The 22639-nt window shown below is 46.3% G+C and overlaps 1 protein-coding gene across 1 annotated transcript in view; it reads right to left on the minus strand.

Moving 5' to 3' along the window:
• The window catches only part of LOC122551908 (cyclic nucleotide-binding domain-containing protein 2-like), a 64509-nt gene that overhangs the window by 33287 nt on the left and 8583 nt on the right, over positions 1-22639 (minus strand). Inside the window, 4 exon segments of the mRNA XM_087988597.1 lie at positions 6459-6622; positions 8581-8637; positions 17460-17600; positions 18690-18722. Coding sequence (XP_087844723.1) covers positions 6459-6622; positions 8581-8637; positions 17460-17600; positions 18690-18722 — 395 coding nt within the window.

Consider the following 22639-nt stretch of genomic DNA (forward strand, 5'->3'; position numbering starts at 1 on the left):
CTTTCATACTTAATACCTCAACATATGAATACAAGTATGTTGTATACATTCTTTACCATCTTATCCACTTTCAGGGAGCTATGAACATGCACCCCATGATCCCTCTGCACATCAATGAACCTATGTTCCTGCCATTTAAGATACACTTTCCTTTTGTATTTGACCTTCCACGATGCATCACCTCATGGTTATTTGGATTTAAATCCATCAGCCATTTCTCCTCCCCACTTTCCAACTGATCCTCAACCTCACATAGGCTTCTGTTTTCTTTTTAACTAAACTTCCAATATCTCTTGCCATCCATGGACTCCGAACCTTGCATTCATAGAACATAGAACAGAGAAGAATACAGCGCAGTACAGGCCCTTTGGCCCTCGATGTTGCGCCGATCCAAGCCCACCTAACCTACACTAGCCCACTATCCTCCATATGCCTATCCAATGCCCGCTTAAATGCCCATAAAGAGGGAGAGTCCACCACTGCTACTGGCAGGGCATTCCATGAACTCACGACTCGCTGAGTAAAGAACCTACCCCTGACATCTGTCCTATACCTACCCCCCCTTAATTTAAAGCTGTGCCCCCTCGTAATAGCTGACTCCATATGTGGAAAAAGGTTCTCATGGTCAACCCTATCTAAACCCCTAATCATCTTGTACACCTCTATCAAGTCACCCCTAAACCTTCTTTTCTCCAATGAAAACAACCCCAAGTGCCTCAGCCTTTCCTCATACGATCTTCCTACCATACCAGGCAACATCCCGGTAAACCTCCTCTGCACCCGTTCCAGTGCCTCCACATCCTTCCTATAGTATGGCGACCAAAACTGCACACAATACTCCTGGTGCGGCCGCACCAGAGTCTTATACAACTGCAACATGACCTCAGGACTCCGGAACTCAATTCCTCTACCAATAAAAGCCAGTACGCCATATGCCTTCTTCACCGCACTATTTACCTGGATGGCAACTTTCAAAGATCTGTGTACATGGACACCAAGATCCCTCTGCTCATCCACACTACCAAGTATCCGACCATTAGCCCAGTACCCCATCTTTTTGTTACTCTTACCAAAGTGAATCACCTCACACTTAGCTACATTGAACTCCATTTGCCACCTTTCTGCCCAGTTCCGCAGCTTATCTATATCCCGCTGTAACCTGCCACATCCTTCCTCACTGTCAACAACTCCTCCGACTTTCATATCATCCGCAAACTTGCTCACCCAACCTTCTAGCCCCTCCTCCAGGTCATTTATAAAAATGACAAACAGCAATGGTCCCAAAACAGATCCTTGCGGAACACCGCTAGTGACGGCACTCCAAGATGAACCTTTACCATCAACTACTACCCTTTGTCTTCTTCCAGCCAGCCAATTCCCAATCCAAACGTCCAACTCACCCTCAATGCCATACCTCCGTATTTTTTGAAGTAGCCTACCATGGGGAACCTTATCAAACGCCTTACTAAAATCCATATACACCACATCTACCACTTTCCCTTCGTCCACCTCTTAGTCACCTTCTCAAAGAATTCAATAAGGTTTGTGAGGCACGACCTGCCCTTCACAAAACCATGCTGACTATCCTTGATCACATTATTCCTATCCAGATGTTCATAAATCCTATCCCTTACAATTCTCTCTAAGACTTTGCCCACAACAGAAGTGAGACTCACCGGCCTATAGTTACTCGGGTTATCCCTACTCCCCTTCTTGAACAAGGGAACCACATTTGCCAGCCTCCAGTCTTCAGGCACTACTCCTGTAGACAACGAGGACATAAAAATCAAGGCCAATGGCTCGGCAATCTCCTCCCTTGCTTCCCAGAGAATCCTAGGATAAATGCCATCAGGCCCAGGGGACTTATCTATTTTCACCCTTTCCAGAATTTCGAACACCTCTTCCCTACATACCTCAAAGCCATTCATTCTACTTAATTGTGACTCAGTATTCACATCGGCAACAATGTCCTGTTCCTGAGTGAATACTGACGAAAAGTATTCATTCAGTGTCTCCCCAATCTCTTCAGCCTCCACACGCAACTTCCCACTACTATCCTTGACTGGACCTATTCCTACCCTAGTCATTCTTTTATTCCTGACATACCTATAGAAAGCCTTAGGGTTTTCCCTAATCCTACCAACTAAGGACCTTTCATGTCCCCTCCTTGCTGCTCTTAGCTCTCTCTTCAGGTCCTTCCTGGCTACCTTATAACTCTCAATCGCCCCAATTGAACCTTCACGCCTCATCTTTACATAGGCCGCCCTCTTCCATTTAACAAGGGATTCCAATTCCTTATTAAACCACGGCTCCCTCACACGACCCTTTCCTCCCTGCCTGACAGGTACATACTTATCAAGGACACTCAATAGTTGCTCCTTGAACAAACTCCACATATCAATTACGCCCTTGCCTTGAAGCTTACTTTTCCAAGCCACGCATCCTAAGTCATGCCTCACCGCATCATAATTTCCCTGCCCCCAGCTATAACTCTTGCCCTGCAGTGCACACTTATCCCTCTCCATCACTAGAGTAAAAGTCACCGAATTGTGGTCACTGTCCCCAAAGTGTTCACTTACCTCTAATTCTAACACCTGGCCTGGTTCGTTACCCAGAACCAAATCCAGTATGGCCTCACCTCTTGTTGGCCTATCTACATATTGTGTCAGGAAACCCTCCTGCACACATTGGACAAACACCGACCCATCTAACAAACTAGAGTTATAGCTTTCCCAATCAATATCAGGAAAGTTCCTTGCAAAGCTTTTACCCACTTTCAGTGTGAAGCACAAAGGAAGCCTGGATCTTGTTGATGCTGATCTAATGGGATTTTGTTCACTCTAATCCTCTGGGTTCTCGCTGACTCTGAACCACTTGGCATAATAAGACCATGAGGTATAAGAGCAGAATTAGGCTATTTGGCCCACTGAGGCTGCTCTACCATTCGATCACAGTTTGCATGTTACTCAACCCCATTCTCCTGCCTCCTCCCGTAGCCCTTGGTCCACTTACCAATCAAGAATGTATCCACCTCTCTCTTAGATACACTCAATGACTTGATCTCCACTGCCTTTTCCAGCACCACACTCTTCGACTCTGATCTCCAGCATCTGCAGTCCTTACTTCCTCCTTTGGACCAGGAGACCCAGGTTCAAATGCCACCTGCCTTGGAAGTGGGTGTCATGGCATCGCTGACACAGATTCACAACCCTTTGGGAGAAATTTCTCCTCATTTCAGTTATGAAGAGTTGTCCCTTCACTCTGAGGCTGTGCCCTCAGCTCCTCATCTCACTAACTAGCGTAAACATTCTCTCCATGCCCACTCTATCCAGGCCTCTCAGTATTCTAAGTTTCAATCAGATCCGCCCCTCATCCTTCTCAACTCCGTTGAGTGAAGACACCGAGTCTTCAACTGCTCCTCATTTGATAAGCCCTGCATCCCTGGGGTTATTTTTGTAAACCTCCTCTGAACCCTCTCCAATGCTAGCATGTCCTTCCTCAGACACAGGGCTCAAAACTTATCACAATATTCCAAATGATCAGATCTTTACATAGCTTCAGCAATACCTCTCTCCTCTTGTATTCTAACCCTCTTGCAATGAATGTATTTGCCTTCCTAACTGCTAACTGAACCTGCATATTAACTTGAAGAGAATCCTGAACCAGGACTCCCACACGCCCTTGTGCTTCAGCTTTCCAAATCCTTTCTCAGCTTCTGATGAGGAAGCGCACAGCAAGCTCCCATAAACAGAAATGAGATGATGATCATATTATCCATTTTGAGACGTTGGTTTGAGGGACCAGGGAAAGCTGTGCTGCACTTCTTCAAGGCGTTGCCATGAGGTCTTTCACAATCACCCGATCAGGGAGCTGGGCCACCGATTAAATGTCTCATCCACAAGGCAGTGTTTCAGACAGTGCGGCATTCCCTCAGCACTGTACCGGGCTATCAGCCTGACTGATTGGGCTTCAATACAGAGCAGAACTATGTACCACAAGCAACAAAAACAGAAGTGTCAATGTTAGAACAGCAGCTCCCTTTAGCAACAACTGAAAAAGACAGTTTCCTTTTCAACTTATTCAATAAAGTTGTTACTCACGTCTGCAACTAGAACCTAGAAGCTCAGAGGTAGGAACACCAGCAGAATACCAGAGGAGCCCTCAAGGGTCAACGAGAACTGGTCCAGAGTTGACGGAGTGCAGGAGATGCTCTCCGGATTTGGTCTTTAAAAGTTGGGATCTTTGCAGCTATGTTTGTGCTGGGGTTTGTGCAGCTATGTTTGTGCTGGGGTTTGTGCAGCTATGTTTGTGCTGGGGTTTGTGCAGCTATGTTTGTGCTGGGGTTTGTGCAGCTATGTTTGTGCTGGGGTTTGTGCAGCTATGTTTGTGCCGGGGTGTCCGAGGAGAGGGAGCACATGATGTCATCAATACTCTCGATGCCTTTAGACAGGGGTGGGCACCCAGAGGGGATACAGTGCTTTATCCTCCCTCCTAACTCCATTTTGATTTCGCCCGATGTCCCCTCTCACTAACCTTTGACATTTTGCATTGAAGGGCTTTGTACATAAATTTTTCGTTTGGGTGATTTACTGGCGGTTAACAAGATGGAAAATAAAATACGATGGGTGATTTGTGGATGTGTGAAAAAAGACATTCAGTTGTGTGAAGGAGCACTCTTGGATATAAAGAAAAGAGCCACGATCTCCATCTGGAGAAGACGGTGGTGGTGCAGGCCAATGGGTTCAAAGTCCCACCATGACAGGCATATGTTGAAGTACACAGGCCTGGCACATAGCTGCTGGTACTCACTCTCCAGTATATATTCCCAGTATGTACAGAGGATGTACTGCGCATACATCCATGTCTGGTGCAAACACACTCCTCGGTATAGACTGTTGTGTCCGTATTGAGATGATCCATAACCACAGGTCGATTTCCTTTTCTACTTACCTTCCTCACACCTTTGATGTATTTACCCTGCTCCCGATCTATAAATTGGTAATTCATTGGAAACGCAGTGGTAATGCAGTGGTGAAGGATAAAGGAAAAGGCGACATGGTGGTTTGGTGATGGGGATAAAACAAAATGCCACAAAGCACTTCTGGATATAGAGAAGCAAAGAAGAGGAGTTATTTTTACAGAGAGGTGGGCACAATGGTGGTGGGAGTTGGGAGATATAGAGCACATAAACAGACCCTTCGGCCCAACTCGGACATGCTGACCAAGTTTCCTAAATTAATCCAGGCCCATCTGCCAGCACTTGGCCCGTATCCCTCCAAACCCTTCCTATTCATGTACCCAACCAGGTGCCTTTTAAAAGCTCTAATTGTACCAGCCTCCACCACTTCCTCTGGCAGCTCATTCCATACACGTAGCACCCTCTGTGTGAAAAAGTTGCCCCTCAGGTCTCTTATACATCTTTCCCCTCTCACCCTCAACCTATGGCCTCCAGTTTTGGATTCGCCTACCCTGGGCTTTTTCACACAGAGGGTGGTGCGTGTATGGAATGAGCTGCCAGAGGAAGTGGTGGACGCTGGTACAATTACAACATTTAAAAGGCATTTGGATGGGTGTATGAATAGGAAGGGTTTGGAGGGATATGGGCCAAGTGCTGGCAGGTGGGACTAGGTTATACTGAGATGTCTGGTTGACACAGAAGAGTTGGACCGAAGAGTCTGTTTCCGTGCTGTGCATCTCTGTGATTTCATTTGGAGTTAGTCCCCTCCTGTATTTTCTTTCCTTTCTAATTGTGAAACTGCCTCCAGTGGGTATTGTGAGTAATTTATTTAATTAGTTATTATTCGGTTAATTTGGTGGGTTTTCTTTTAAGAGAAAGCCATGCCCTGAGGGATCTTGTGGTGCAAGTGGTAGTCCCCGTACCTTAGGACCAGGAGAGTCGAAACATGTGTTGCTGGAAAAGCTAACCGGCTGTGCTTTTCCAGCACCACACTCTTTGACTCTGATCTCCAACATCTGTCGTGCTCACTTACTCCTTTGGACCAGGGGACCCAGGTTCAAATGCCGCCTGCCTTGGAGGTGGGTGTCATGGCATCGCTGAACATGTTGATGTTAAAAAGAAGAGCTGGGTTCATCCCTAATGAGGAGTTAGCTTCTGGATAGGGAAATGTAAGACACTGGTGTTTGTGGTAAATGGTAGATATACATCAAAATCCATGCAAGTGTTTGAAGTTCAATGCACAGATATCGATCTATTAAACAAGAGGTGAGGTGGCTATTAACTGGGTCTCACTGCAATACACCAAACGCCTGATCAAACGCTGATTGATTCTGCTGGGCCCCTGACTGTAGAATTGCAGAAGGGTAACAGGACAGAATGGAAGCCCCTTGGCCCATTGGTCAGTGCTGGCTGTGTGCAAGAATGACTCGCTTAGATCTTCCCCCTTTCCCTGCAAGCATCTCTCTCTCTCTCTCTCTCTCTCTTCTCTTCAGGACATTACCGTTCGTATCGCATTATCTTGGCTAGCATGAGCTGGTAGGACTTGCTGTAGTATCTGATGCTCAGCAACGATCGGAGAGAAGACAAGACCAGCTCCAAATCTTCCATCGTCCGCTGCTCAGGTGTTTTCATAGCGACCTGAATCGCTTTGATAGGAAATCTATTCTGTGAACGCAAAATGAGTATCAGTCACAAACAAGCCTTGGCCACTTCTGCTTTCACGTAGGTTGAGGGAGACATTGACAGTTACAACATCTAAAAGGCATCTGGATGGGTATATGATGGGAAGGGTTTGAAGGGATATGGGCCAGGTGCTTGCAAATGGGACTAGGTTAATTTAGGATATCTGGTTGGTGTGGATGAGATGGGCTGAAAGGTCTATTTCCGTGCTGTGCAGCTCGACAACGGGGGTTGGGGTTGGGGGTTGGATGCAGAGACTTGCTCCAGAGGTGAGGAAGATGTGATTGTAAAAAGACCCGGAACGTTATGCGAGTGCAGCGCAATGACAGTACCTTCATCACCCGGGCTCCAGCAGTTCCATAAGGTAGGCCATTAACACCTTCCGACAGATATGACAATGGCAGGAGTAACTACCACCACCACCACCACCACCACCCCCCACCCCAAGCCCCCCACCCCGCACCTTCAATTGCAGACATGGCCTTCGAGGTGTCTGCAGTAGCCAAGAAACTATGGTCCACCACCTCCTGGGATGTGCCTTTGCAAAGAGCCTCTGGAGATAGAGACGCAGTGGGTTTTTATTTTGTTGAGGTCTGCCCTAAGCCAGGCCTCCGTAGCTCTACAGGCCGTTCCCAGGGGCACACACTGAGACAGACAATCATCAGCTGCTGCTGGAGGGCCATCCACTCAGTCTGTGGTCTGCCCCAAAACCAACCTGGCCACCCACTGCATAGAGTTGACCATGACCGAATGTTGCACACTGCCACCATCTACAGTCTGGGACAACATGCCGAGGGACAGGCTAAGACCCAAGAGTGGTGGGGAAAGACCACAGCCATTCATTCGCTGAGGGGCTAGTAACTCTGCACACCCCCACTCCACCCAAGCGATATGTTCAACGTGGATCAAATCTTGTAATTATTAACTGCCATGAGTAATACATATCATGAGAAAGAACATTTTGATTTGTGTAATGTCAACTTGGAATGTTCCTTAATGGCATCCAGGGTTATGGGATGGGCAAAAGACATTGAAGTATTCGATCAGCCATAATTGTATTGAACAGCAGGGCAGGCTCAATGGGCTGATTGGCCTACTCCTGTTCGTATTGTTCCAGTGATATGTACATTGATAAGTGTTATGAATAAAATATATCCTGGGGGAAACATTCGCTGGCCTTCCCAGTGATGCTCACTCTCCTGAACTGCATTTTATACAAGGTTCCCTGCTGGTGAATTAAGCCTGGAAGTGGACTCACAGAGAAGTAGCCAAAGCTGTAGCGTCGTGCTTCCTGGTGTGCCTCAGACACTGTGTTTGAGCACAGAGCCAACACTTGGGGGATACAAGAGTAGTTGAGCCTATGGAGGGGCGGGGGGTGTGTGGCAGGAGAGGGGGTGACAGCATGAATTCTCCACCGTGTGTTGCGGAGGTGAGGAGGAGAGTTGAGTGTGGGTGAAGTTGTTAGAAACACAAGGTATCTTTAAACAGGAAGCGAGCAGCTACCTGAAAACAGGCCTTTCATTTTATACCTGCAGGTGGGCCTCAGAAGGCAGTCCATTAGGCCACGTCCACCCCATAGAAAGTAAACACATTGAACGGGGCCTTGGCCCTGTGATAAATCAGTTTGAAACACCCCCACCCCAACCCCCAGCAGCCATTGTTGCTTTGGAGCTTAGAGTCTCAGGGGGCTATGACCCAAGAAACCCAGAGATACAGAGCTAGAAGCTGACATTTTGTTTCTGCAGAGCTATAGTAAAGCACTGTAAATAAAGTTCTGACACACACACACAGAAACTAATACGGTCCCTGCATAGATCAAACAAATATACAACATGGTTTGTCGTGTAGTAACCGAAATATCACAACAACTTCCCCACCAGTGCCTTAACTTGTCTTTCTTTTAATGATCACTCTGTGCATTAGTTGAGCCGGAGTGGACTTACATGTTGTGTCTTGAAGTACTGGACATCAAAAGCCGCTTTGCTGCTTTCTCTTTGTTCCTGTTCGAATGAAAAGATAGATATTAACCTTTTCGATGTCCAGTGGGGGACCAGGAGGGAAGGAGAGACAACCTGCAGGAAAACTGCAAGTTGTACAAACGAACAGAAAACTGTTCTTAAACACTGCTGTGGACAGAGAGAAATGTTGCTGCTGCTTTTCATTTTGCACTCATCAGGACCATTGCAAGAATGCCAAATTTCAAATGATCACAACAATTTATTCTACAGGAGGAAAGGGTGCTGATTGGCTGGCAAGTCACCTCTGATTGGCTGAGATATTGCTATGGGAAAAGCAACAGGGAAATCTAGGCTCCCAAAGCATGCAGTCAATTCCAAATTGTAAGAGATATATTTGTGGCCCGGGAATTCATTCACAATTCCTTAATAAATATGATTCCAGAGCTTTTTATCCCCACTCTCCTATCAAGTGCTCACTCTTGGTGTCACAAGAAGAAATACTGTCTGCTATTATTGTGAATGACCTTTCACACATTGGCACTGTACTTGTCCCACAATTACAGCTTAACTTCAAACGGCTAAGGTTAAAGGTTACCCTTCTCAAATTAATTTTGTAGTGCTGTAGAATTGCCTCCTATTTGCATCATAAACAAGTTTTTCAAAACTCCTCTCATACCTCAATAGAGTGATAGAGCACAGAAGGCGGTTGTTCAGCCCTCTGTGTCAATGCCAGCTCTCTGGTAGAATTACCCATTAGTCGCAAACTTCCTGGACCTTGATTTAGCATGTTAGTCTAAGAATTTACACTCCACCACAATTTATTTTTTATTGTCACTGGCTTCTTCGTAGCTTGTGACTAATTTTGAGGGCCAACATTGTTCTAGAATCTTCTACAATGGGATTGCAATGTGTTTCTACAGCTGCACTGCTGGGGAAAGGTGAAGAGGGGTTGGTGGGATTCCCTGCTCATCGAGAGAGGAGAGCAAACTACAAGTAAAACCCTTGTGGGAAGGTGAAAGGTTAAATCAGACTTGAAACACAGTTCTGACCCCACCGCCTGCACGACAGATAGCACAGAGGGGCACAGGGCTGAGTGTGGAACTAAATGACAAGGCAGCTACCAGAAGGGACAGCTTATAACAACCTGGAGAGATAAAACTGGATGAGGCTCTGCATTTGCAAAAAGGGAAGGGGGCGCAGAGTGATTCTATGGAGCTCTTTAAAATAATGAGGAGGTTCGGTGGGGTAGGTGTAGAGGAGATAATCCAGGTTGTGGGAAGTTTGGGGGATTTTTCCAAAGCTCGGAGAAGCTGCAGGTATTCATCACTTATTAATTCAGTCACGAATTCAGGAGAAGTTTACATACCCAGTGAGTGGTAAGTACGTAGGCCTTACTACAACGTAAGGTAGTTGAAGCTTGGACCTTTAATAAGTTACACTTTTCTGGTTGCCCTGTCATAGGAATAATATTATTAAGCTATGTGTGTGTGATGGTGTCTGTGTGTGTGTGTGTGAGAATATCTCTGTGTGTGCATGTAAGAATATCTGTGTGTGTGAGGATATCTGTATGTGAGGGTGTCGGAGTCTTTGTGTGTATTTGTGGGGATATCTGTATGTGAGGGTGTCTCTGTGTGTGTGAGGGTATCGGAGTCTCTGTGTGTGCGTGTGTGTGTGAGGGTGTCAGTGTCTGTGCACACGTGTGCATGTGAAGATATTTGTGTGTGTGTCTGTGTGTGCATGTGTGTGTAAGAATATCTGTGTGTGCATGCGTGCATGTGTGTGTGAGGATATCTGCGTGTGTGTTTGCGTGTTAGGATAGCTGTACGTATGTGTGTGAGGGTATCGGAGTCTGTGTCTGTGTGTGTGTGGGGATATCTGTATGTGAGGGTGTCGGAGTCTGTGTGTGTGTGTATGGATATCTGTATGTGAGGGTGTCTCTGTGTAAGTGAGAGTATCGAAGTGTGTGTGTATGTGTGTGTGTGAGGATGTCAGTGTCTGGGCATACGTGTGCATGTGTGTGTGAGAATATCTGTGTATGTGTTTGAGGGTGTGTGAGGATATCTGTATGTGTGTTTGCGTCTTAGGATAGCTTTATGTATGTGTGTGCATGTGAGGGTGTCTGTGTGAGGATATCTGTATGTGAGGGTGTCTCTGTGTATGTGAGGGTATCGAAGTGTGTATGTTGGTGTGTGTGAGGGTGTCAGTGTCTGTGCACACGTGTGTATGTCTGTATGCATATGCGTGTGAGAATATCTGTGTATGAGGGTGTCTGTGCGCACATGTGTGTGAGAGGATATGTGTGTGTCTATGTGTGTGTGGATATCTGTGTGTGTGAGGGTGTTGGTGTCTGTGTGTGCATGGGTGTGTGTGTGTGTGAGAGAGAGGGTGTCTGCATCTATGTGTGTGAGGATGTCTGCATGTATGCACGTAAGAATATCTGTGCCATTGTATGTACGTGTGTGTGAGGATATGTGGGTGTGTGTGTATTTGTATCTGTAAGTGTGAGTGAGGATATGTGTGCGAGTGTGTGTATTTGTGTCTATAAGTGTGTGAGAATATGTGTGTGTGTATTTGTGTCTGTAGGCGTGAGTGAGGATATATGTGTGTGTATTTGTGTCTGTACATGCGAGTGAGGATATGTGTGTGTGTTTGTGTCTGTGTGTGAGGATATGTGTGTGTGTGTGTTTGTGTCTGTATGTGTGAGTGAGGATATGTGTGTGTGTTTGGGTCTGTGTGTGTGAGGATATGTGTGTGTGTTTGTGTCTGTATGTGTGAGTGAGGATATGTGTGTACTTGTGTCTGTAAGTGTGAGTGAGGATATATGTGAGTGTATTTGTGTCTGTAAGTGTGAGTGAGGATATGTGTGTGTGTACTTGTGTCTGAGTGTGAGGATATGTGTGTGTGTGTGTGTGTCTGTACGTGTGAGTGAGGATATGTGTGTGTGTATTTGTGTCTGTAAGTGTGAGTGAGGATATGTGTGTATGCATTTGTGTTTGTACATGTGAGTGAGGATATGTGTGTGTGTATTTTGTCTGTACGTTTGAGTGAGGATATGTGTGCGTGTGTGTGTATTTGTGTCTGTAGGTGTGAATGAGGATATCTGTGTGTGTATTTGTGCCTGTAAGTGTGAGTGAGGATATCTGTGTGTGTATTTGTGCCTGTAAGTGTGAGTGAGGATAGGTGTGTGTGTATTTGTGTCTGTAAGTGTGAGTGAGGATATCTGTGTGTGTATTTGTGTCTGTAAGTGTGAGTGAGGATATGTGTGTGTATATTTGTGTCGGTGCGTGTGAGTGAGGATATGTGAGTGTATATTTGTGTCTGTGCATGTGTGAGGATATGTGAGTGTGTATTTGTGTCTGTGCGTGTGTGAGGATATGTGTGTGTGTATTTGTGTCTGTGCGTGTGTGAGGATATGTGTGTGTGTATATTTCTGTCTGTGTGTGTGAGGATATGTGTGTGTGTATTTGTGTCTGTGTGTGTGAATGAGGATATGTGTGTGTGTATTTGTGTCGGTGCGTGTGAGTGAGGATATATGTGTGTATACTTGTGTCTGTGCGTGTGTGAGGATATGTGTGTCTGTATTTGTGTCTGTACATGTGTGAGGATATGTGTGTGAGGATATGTGTGTATATTTGTGTCTGTACGTGTGAGTGAGGATATGTGTGTGTGTGTATTTCGTCTGTACGTTTGAGTGAGGATATGTGTATGTATATTTGTGTCTGTGCGTGTCAGTGAGAATATATGTGTGTATATTTGTGTCTGTCCGTGTGTGAGGATATGTGTGTATTTTTGTGTCTGTGCGTGCGAGTGAGGATATGTGTGTGTGTATTTGTGTCTGTGCATGTGAGTGAGGATACATGTGTGTATTTGTGTCTGTCTGTGTGTGAGGATATGTGTGTGTATATTTGTGTCTGTGCGTGTGTGAGGGTATGTGTGTGTGTATTTGTGTCTGTCTGTGAGTGAGGATATCTGTGTGTGTATTGTGCCTGTCTGTGTGTGAGGATATGTGTGTGTATATTTGTGTCTGTGCGTGTGTGAGGATATGTGTGTGTGTATTTGTGTCTGTGTGTGTGTGAGGATATGTGTGTGTATATTTGTGTCTGTGCGTGTGTGAGGATATGTGTGTGTGTATTTGTGTCTGTGCGTGTGTGAGGATATGTGTGTGTATTTGTGTCTGTGTGTGTGTGAGGATATGTGTGTGTGTATTTGTGTCTGTGCGTGTGTGAGGATATGTGTGTGTGTATTTGTGTCTGTGCGTGTGTGAGAATATGTGTGTGTATATTTGTGTTTGTGCATGTGTGAGGATATGTGTGTGTGTATTTGTCTCTGTATGTGTGTTAGGAAATGTGTGTTTATATTTGTGTCTGTGCGTGTGTGAGGATATGTGTGTGTATATTTGTGTCTGTGCGTGTGAGTAAGGATATGTGTGCGTATACTTGTGTCTGTGCGTGTGTGAGGATATCTGTGTGTGTATTTGTGTCTGTGCGTGCGTGAGGATATGTGTGTGTGTATCTGTGTCTGTGCGTGTGAGTGAGGATATGTGTGTGTGTATTTGTGCCTGTGCGTGTGTGAGGATATGTGTGTGTATATTTGTGTCTGTGCATGTGAGTAAGGATATGTGTGCGTATACTTGTGTCTGTGCGTGTGTGAGGATATCTATGTGTGTATTTGTGTCTGTGCGTGCGTGAGGATATGTGTGTGTATCTGTGTCTGTGCGTGTGAGTGAGGATATGTGTGTGTGTATTTGTGTCTGTGCGTGTGAGTGAGGATATGTGTGTCTATTTGTGTCTGTGCATGTGAGGATATGTGTGTGTGTATTTGTGCCTGTGCGTGTGTGAGGATATGTGTGTGTATATTTGTGTCTGTGCATGTGTAAGTGAGGATATGTGTGTATGTATATTTGTATCTGTGCGTGTGAGTGAGGATATGTGTGTGTATATTTGTGTTGGTGCGTGTGAGTGAGGATATGTGTGTGTATATTTGTGTCTGTGCGTGTGTGAGGATATGTGTGTGTATATTTGTATCTGTGCGTGTGAGTGAGGATATGTGTGTGTATATATTTGTGTCTGTGCGTGTGTGAGGATATGTGTGTGTGTGTATTTATGTCAGTCCGTGTGTGAGGATATGTGTGTGTGTATTTGTGTCTGTGCGTTTGTGAGGATATGTGTGTGTATATTTGTGTCTGTGCATGTGTGAGGATATGTGTGTGTGTATTTGTGTCTGTCCATGTGTGAGGATATGTGTGTGTGTATTTGTGTCTGTGTGTGCGTGAGGATATGTGTGTGTATTGTGTGTGTGTGTGTGTGTGAGGATATGTGTGTGCATTTTTGTGTCTGTGCGTGCGAGTGAGGATATGTGTGTGTGTACTTGTGTCTGTGCGTATGAGTGAGGATATGTGTGTGTGTATTTGTGTCTATGCATGTGTGAGGATATGTGTATATTTGTGTCTGTGCACATTGTGTGTGCGGATATGTGTGCGTATTTGTGTCTGTGCATGTGAGTAAGGATCTGTGTGCGTATACTTGTGTCTGTGCGTGTGTGAGGATATCTGTGTGTGTATTTGTGTCTGTGCGTGCGTGAGGATATGTGTGTGTGTATCTGTGTCTGTGCATGTGAGTGAGGATATGTGTGTGTGTATTTGTGCCTGTGCGTGTGTGAGGATATGTGTGTGTGTATTTGTGTCTGTGCGTGTGAGTGAGGATATGTGTGTCTATTTGTGTCTGTGCGTGTGAGGACATGTGAGTGTAATTGTGTCTGTGAGTGTGTGAGGATATGTGTGTGTGTATTTGTGTTTGTACGTGTGTGAGGATATGTGTGTGTGTACATGTGTCCGTGCGTGTGAGTGAGGATAAGTGTATGTATATTTGTATCTGTGCGTGTGAGTGAGGATATATGTGTGTGTATATTTGTGTCTGTGCATGTGTGAGGATATGTGTGTATATATTTGTGTCTCTGCATGTGTGAGGATATGTGTGTGTGTATTTGTGTCTGTCCGTGTGTGAGGATATGTGTGTATATATTTGTGTCTGTGCGTGTGAGTGTGGATATGTGTGCGTATATTTGTGTCTGTGCGTGTGTGAGGGTATGTGTGTGTGTATTTGTGTCTGTGCATGCGAGTGAGGATATGTGTGTGTATTTGTGTCTGTGCGTGTGTGAGGATATGTGTGTGTATATTTGTGTCTGTGCATGTGTGAGGATATGTGTATGTATATTTGTATCTGTAAATGTGAGTGAGGATATGTGTGTGTGTATTTGTCTCTGTGCGTGTGTGAGGATATGTGTGTGTGTATTTGTGTCTATCCGTGTGTGAGGATATGTGTGTGTATATTTGTGTCTCTGCATGTGTGAGGATATGTGTGTGTGTATTTGTGTCTGTCCGTGTGTGAGGATATGTGTGTATATATTTGTGTCTGTGCGTGTGAGTGTGGATATGTGTGCGTATATTTGTGTCTCTGCGTGTGTGAGGGTATGTGTGTGTGTATTTGTGTCTGTGCATGCGAGTGAGGATATGTGTGTGTATTTGTGTCTGTGCGTGTGTGAGGATATGTGTGTGTATTTGTGTCTGTGTCTGTGTGAGGATATGTGTATGTATATTTGTATCTGTAAATGTGAGTGAGGATATGTGTGTGTATATTTGTCTCTGTGCGTGTGTGAGGATATGTGTGTGTGTATTTGTGTCTATCCGTGTGTGAGGATATGTGTGTGTATATTTGTGTCTGTGCGTGCGAGTAAGGATATGTGTGTGTATATTTGTGTCAGTTGTGTATTTGTGTCTGTGTGTGCGTGAGGATATGTGTGTGTATTTGTGTGTGCGTGTGTGAGGATGTGTGTGTATTTTTGTGTCTGTGCGTGCGAGTGAGGATATGTGTGTGTGTATTTGTGTCTGTGCGTATGAGTGAGGATATGTGTGTGTGTATCTGTGTCTGTGCGTGTGTGAGGATATGTGTATATTTGTGTCTGTGCGTGTGTGAGCATATGTGTGTGTATATTTGTGTCTGTGCGTGTGTGCGGATATGTGTGTGCGTATTTGTGTCTGTGCATATGTGAGGATATGTGCGTGTATATTTGTGTCTGTGCATGTGAGTGAGGGTATGTGTGTGTATATATTTGTGTCTGTCTGTGTGTGAGGATATGTGTGTGTATATTTGTGTCTGTCTGTGTGTGAGGATATGTGTATGTGTATTTGTGTCTGTGCGTATGAGTGAGGATATGTGTGTGTGTATCTGTGTCTGTGCGTGTGTGAGGATATGTGTATATTTGTGTCTGTGCGTGTGTGAGGATATGTGTGTGTATATTTGTGTCTGTGCGTGTGTGCGGATATGTGTGTGCGTATTTGTGTCTGTGCATATGTGAGGATATGTGCGTGTATATTTTTGTCTGTGCATGTGAGTGAGTGTATGTGTGTGTATATATTTGTGTCCGTCTGTGTGTGAGGATATGTGTGTGTATATTTGTGTCTGTCTGTGTGTGAGGATATGTGTATGTGTATTTGTGTCTGTGCGTGTGAGTGAGGATATGTGTCTGTGCATATGTGAGAATATGTGTGTGTATATTTGTGTCTGTGTGTGAGAGTCTGGATATGTGTGTGTATATTTGTGTCTGTCCGTGTGTAAGGATATGTGTGTGTGTATTTGTGCCTGTGCATGTGTGAGGATATGTGTGTGTATATTTGTGTCTGTGCATGTGTGAGGATATGTGTGTGTATATTTGTGTCTTCGCGTGTGAGTGAGGATATGTGTGTGTGTATTTGTGTCTGTGCGTGTGTGAGGATATGTGTGTGTGTATTTGTGTCTGTGCATGTGTGAGAATATGTGTGTGTGTATTTGTGTCTGCGTGTGTGAGGATATGTGTGTGTATTTGTGTCTGTGCGTGTGTGAGGATATGTGTGTGTATTTGTGTCTGTCCGTGTTTGAGGATACATGTGTGTATTTGTGTGTGTCTGTGTGTGAGGATATGTGTGTGTGTATATTTGTGTCTGTGCGTGTGTGAGGATATGTGTGTGTGTATTTGTGTCTGTCTGTGAGTGAGGATATCTGTGTGTGTATTGTGCCTGTCTGTGTGTGAGGATATGTGTGTGTATATTTGTGTCTGTGCGTGTGTGAGGATATGTGTGTGTGTATTTGTGTCTGTGTGTGTGTGAGGATATGTGTGTGTATATTTGTGTCTGTGCGTGTGTGAGGATATGTGTGTGTGTATTTGTGTCTGTGCGTGTGTGAGGATATGTGTGTGTATTTGTGTCTGTGTGTGTGTGAGGATATGTGTGTGTGTATTTGTGTCTGTGCGTGTGTGAGGATATGTGTGTGTGTATTTGTGTCTGTGTGTGTGTGAGGATATGTGTATGTATATTTGTATCTGTAAGTGTGAGTTGGTAGAAGATTTGAGCCAATAGGAAGGAACATTAGATTAAGACGAGACAATCTCATGAATTAGTTAATGTCGTAACCTGTAACCCTGTCAATTCCAGTCTTATATCATTCCACAGCCTCCACGATGACCTGCGATTAGCTCAATGCAGCTTCCCTTTTCCAAGGCTCCTCCACCTCAGGCAGCTGTATTCCACCTGAATCATCAACAGGGGCTCTCCTCACATAAGGGTCAGGGGTGAAAGCTGTTCAAAGATCACTGGGTGTCTGGACAAAGTCACATGGTGAAATATTTTCTATTGGTGAAGGGTGGTGAATGAACGGAGGCAGGTTCAACTATGGGAATCAGGGAATGGTTATTTGAAGAGGAAACATTGACCAGGCCACAGGGGAAGGAAAGGGATAAGTTGCTTTTACAGAGTGTGAGCCCAGGCAGGGCGGGATGAATGGATTCCTTCTGTGCAGTAGTCAGTCTATGATTCCGCAGATGAATGGCCTCACCTCTTCAGTCTGCTGCTTGCTGGCATATTTTGCCAATGTCGCCCAGACCTCCATGAAGGCTTTCGACGCTACACGTAGATGCATACAGACTCGACACATCAAAACCACTTTCTTTGCCACAACACGGAATGTCTGATGGACCTGGCAGAACAAGGTCTGGACGTAAGGATGAGCCGCCAAGATCCATCTGCTGTCACCCGGTCCGCACAGCACAGCAACAGGAATTCATTACCCCCCTTCGCTGACCCAGGGCCTGGACACTTCTAACAGGCTGTCAGCACAGCCATCGCCTTGGTACAACAGCAGAGCAGAAAGGAGGTGCATTTACATAGCACCTTCACATCCATTCCCAAACACCTTCACAGCCAAATGAGGTCCCTCTGAATTACAGCCATTGTAGGTAAAGCCAATTCATCCACAGCAAGCTCCCACTAATAGCAATGAGATAATAACCAGATATTCTCTCATGGTGAGGGATAAATATTGGTCAGGACACTGGGTGGGAGGGGATTTTTAAAAATGAAGATCTTCATCTACACCCTCCCACAGACTCCCACAGTCTTCTTCCATAGATACCGTGGGATTTTGTAATGGCCAACTTGAGAGAGGAGGCTGAGTCTTATTTTAACATCTCGTCAAAAGACAGCCCATCTTGCAGTGGAGCACTCCATCAGTACTGTACAGGGAGTTGGATCTTGGGTTATCTACTCAGGGCTCCTGAGTGGAATTGAATCTGCAATCTTCTGTCTAGGGGGCAGGATGTGACACAAGGGAGACTGACGTGAGGGAAGTGGGGTTGGCTTTAATGTCCAGCCCATATGTTAATGTCATAGGGTCATAGAGATGGACAGCACAGAAACAGACCCTTCAGTCCAACTCATCCATGCCGACCAGATATCCCAAACGAATCAAATCCCATTTGCCAGCACTTGGCCCAAATCCCTCCAAACCCTTCCTATTCATATACCCATCCAGATGCCTTTTAAATGTTGTAATTGTACCAGCCTCCACCATTTCCTCTGGCAGCTCATTCCATACATACACCACCCTCTGTGTAAAAAAGTTGTCCCTTAGATCCCTTTTAATAGATCGCGGTCCCCAGTCGAGCGCTCCCTGACGGCAGTGTGGTTTGGGATCGCACTATGCCAGCCCGCGCAGCCCCAGCCATTTCGGGGCTGGCTGAAAGCCTGGACACAGTCAACTTCAGATAAAATCAAATACCTAACTCACCGCGACCTCTTCCCTTGGACGGTGGTGTGTTGCCTGTGGAGGGAAAGGCAGAATTGAAAGAGTGAAACAGCAGCTTGGCACAATCAACAATCCAACTGGTTGAGAGGGCAGTGGTCTTGTGTTTCATTCCCCCCTGACCTACCCACCTCTGTTTGTCAACCCACGATCGCCACAGGGGGCAGGGCAGCTGGCCTGGGCCTGGGGTTGGGAGGAGGACGGGAGCACTGGAGGGACTCGGTGGAGATCCGTGCGGAGAGAGAATGCGGAGCCAACATTTCCAGGCGGCTTCCAAAGGAAGGTCACCGGATCTCCCGGAATGTCGGCCGTGCTTTCTCTCTCCACCGGTGTGCCGAGTCTCTCCAACGATTCCTGTTTCCTCGGTCCGATCTCTGGCGTCCGCAGTTTGGGTTTTGGCTTTCCTCAATCCGATGCCTCACTCAGTGTGAGAGCCCTTTGGGGCTGGGAAGGCCGGCAGGTCAGCTTTAAAGGAGCTGCAACTCCCCCTCCCCTTCCCAGCCACCGCCCACCCAGCCATTTCAATCAGTGGGGCCTCACAGCGGCCAACCTGACTGGGTCAGGCTCCGGGCCTGCATCCACAGTGGAGGCCTAGTCTCCAGGTCATTGAGTGTAGGTCGCACTCCCCCCACCTCCCCCACCCCATTTGATGGTTCTGGCACTCTGCGGTGTACAGGACGTTACCGGGATACGTAATCTGAATGAGCAATTGCCCACTGCAGGGGCTGGGGGGGAGTTAGGAAAAGGGAATAATGCACCGCACTGCCCAGAAGCAGAAGTGTGCACAGTGTAAACCTGACTCTCCAGTCTGGGGGAAGGGGCTGGCCATGATCAGGGCAAAGTTGGCAAGGGTTTTGTAAAGGGCATCAGGAGTTTGAGCTCAACAGACTGCAGTCAGGCTCTGGGGGAGCAGCAGGAACAGGGAGTGCAATAGAATGGGAGAGGACCAATCTCTTACATTCATTCATGGGATGAAGGTGTTGCTGGCTAGACCAGTGTCCATTGCCCATCCCTAATTGCACAGAGGGCAGTTAAGAGTCAACCACATTGCTGTGGGTCTAGAGTCAAATGTAGGCCGGACTGGGTCAGGATGACAGTTTCCTTCCCTGAAGTGAACCAGATTGTTTCTTAGCAACAATTGACAACAGTTACATCGCCATGATTAGCCTAGCTTTTTATTCCAGATTTTAAAACTGAACTTCAATTTCAATGTGCCACGGTGAGAGGTGAAGCCATTTCCTCACACCATTAGCTTGGGACTCTGGATTACAATGTAGGTATGAGAGGGAGGAAGTGTGGCAGGGAGGGACATAACTACAGAGACAGGGGTGTGACAGGGAATGTGTGACAGAGACTGACAGCAAGAGTGATGGAGAGTGTGATGAACGTGACAGAGTGAGTGTTACAGGGAGAGTCAGACCATGAGTGTGTGACAGGAAGAGTACAGATTTTGACAGGGAGTATGTGTCAGTGAGTGTGACATGGAGTGTGTGACATAGAGTATGTGACAGTGGAGTGTAAGATGGAGTGGGACAAGGAATGGGACAGAGATTGGGTGAGATATTGTGTGACAGGGAGTGTGCGAGATGGTGTGTGACATGGAGTATGACAGGGAGTATGTCACAGGGAGTATATGAGATAGTGCGTGACAGGGAGTGTGTGAGATGGTATGTGACAGGGAGCGTGAGAGATGGTGCGTGACAGGGAGTGTGTGAGATGGTGTGTGACAGGGAGCGTATGAGATTGTGTGTGACAGGGAGTGTGTAAGATAGTGTGTGACAGGGAGCATTTGAGATTGTGTGTGAGAGGGAGTGTGTGAGATGGTGTGTGACAGGGAGCGTATGAGATTGTGTGTGACAGGGAGTGTGTAAGATAGTGTGTGACAGGGAGCATTTGAGATTGTGTGTGACAGGGAGTGTGTGAGATGGTGTGTGACAGGGAGCGTATGAGATTGTGTGTGACAGGGAGTGTGTAAGATGGTGTGTGACAGGGAGTGTGTGAGATGGTGTGTAACAAGGAATGTGTAAGATGGTATGTGACAGGGAGCGTATGAGATTGTGTGTGACAGGGAGTGTGTGAGATGGTGTGTGACAGGGAGTGTGTGAGATGGTGTGTGACAGGGAGTGTGTGAGATGGTGTGTGACAGGGAGTGTGTAAGATAGTGTGTGACAAGGAGTGTGTGAGATGGTGTGTGACAGGGAGTGTGTGAGATGGTGTGTGACAAGGAATGTGTAAGATGGCATGTGACAGGAAGCGTATGAGATTGTGTGTGACAGGGAGTGTGTGAGATGGTGTGTGACAGGGAGTGCGTAAGATAGTGTGTGACAGAGAGTGTGTGAGATGGTGTGTGACAGGGAGTGTGTGAGATGGTGTGTGACAGGGAGTGTGTAAGATAGTGTGTGACAGGGAGCATTTGAGATTGTGTGTGACAGGGAGTGTGTGAGATGGTGTGTGACAGGGAGTGTGTGAGATGGTATGTGACAGGGAGTGTGTGAGATGGTGTGTGACAGGGAGTGTGAGAGATGGTGTGTGACAGGGAGTGTGTAAGATAGTGTGTGACAAGGAGTGTGTAAGATAGTGTGTGACAAGGAGTGTGTGAGATGGTGTGTGACAGGGAGTGTGTGAGATGGTGTGTGACAGGGAGTGTGTAAGATAGTGTGTGACAAGGAGTGTGTGAGATGGTGTGTGACAGGGAGTGTGTAAGATGGTGTGTGACAGGGAGTGTGTGAGATGGTGTGTGACAGGGAGTGTGTAAGATAGTGTGTGACAGGGAGTGTGAGATGGTGTGTGACAAGGAGTGTGTGAGATGGTGTGTGACAGGGAGTGTGTGAGATGGTGCGTGACAGGGAGTGTGTAAGATGGTGCGTGACAGGGAGTGTGTAAGATGGTGTGTGACAAGGAATGTGTAAGATGGTATGTGACAAGGAGCGTATCAGATTGTGTGTGACAGGGAGTGTGTAAGATGGTGTCTGACAAGGAGTGTGCAAGATGGTATGTGACAGGGAGTGTGTAAGATAGTGTGTGACAAGGAGTGTGTGAGATGGTGTGTGACAGGGAGTGTGTGAGATGGTGTGTGACAAGGAATGTGTAAGATGGTATGTGACAGGAAGCGTATGAGATTGTGTGTGACAGGGAGTGTGTGAGATGGTGTGTGACAGGGAGTGTGTGAGATGGTGTGTGACAGGGAGTGCGTAAGATAGTGTGTGACAGGGAGTGTGTGAGATGGTGTGTGACAGGGAGTGTGTGAGATGGTATGTGACAGGGAGTGTGTAAGATAGTGTGTGACAGGGAGTGTGAGAGATGGTATGTGACAAGGAATGTGTAAGATGGTGTGTGACAGGGAGTGCGTAAGATAGTGTGTGACAGGGAGTGTGTGAGATGGTGTGTGACAGGGAGTGTGTGAGATGGTGTGTGACAAGAAGTGTGTAAGATGGTGTGTGACATGGAGTGTGTGAGATGGTGTGTGACAAGGAATGTGTAAGATGGTATGTGACAGGGAGCGTATGAGATTGTGTGTGACAGGGAGTGTGTGAGATGGTGTGTGACAGGGAGTGTGTAAGATAGTGTGTGACAGGGAGCATTTGAGATTGTGTGTGACATGGTGTGTGACAGGGAGTGTGTAAGATAGTGTGTGACAGGGAGCGTATGAGATTGTGTGTGACAGGGAGTGTGTGAGATGGTGTGTGACAGGGAGTGCGTAAGATAGTGTGTGACAAGGAGTGTGTGAGATGGTGTGTGACAGGGAGTGTGTGAGATGGTGTGTGACAGGGAGTGTGTAAGATAGTGTGTGACAGGGAGCATTTGAGATTGTGTGTGACAGGGAGTGTGTGAGATGGTGTGTGACAGGGTGCGTATGAGATTGTGTGTGACAGGGAGTGTGTAAGATGGTATGTGACAGGGAGTGTGTGAGATGGTGTGTGACAGGGAGTGTGAGA

The sequence above is a fragment of the Chiloscyllium plagiosum genome, unplaced genomic scaffold (assembly GCF_037043375.1).
Source record: "Chiloscyllium plagiosum isolate Xiang-an unplaced genomic scaffold, Cpla_swu_hap1 HiC_scaffold_7, whole genome shotgun sequence".
In the NCBI taxonomy this organism is placed as follows: Eukaryota; Metazoa; Chordata; class Chondrichthyes; order Orectolobiformes; family Hemiscylliidae; genus Chiloscyllium; species Chiloscyllium plagiosum.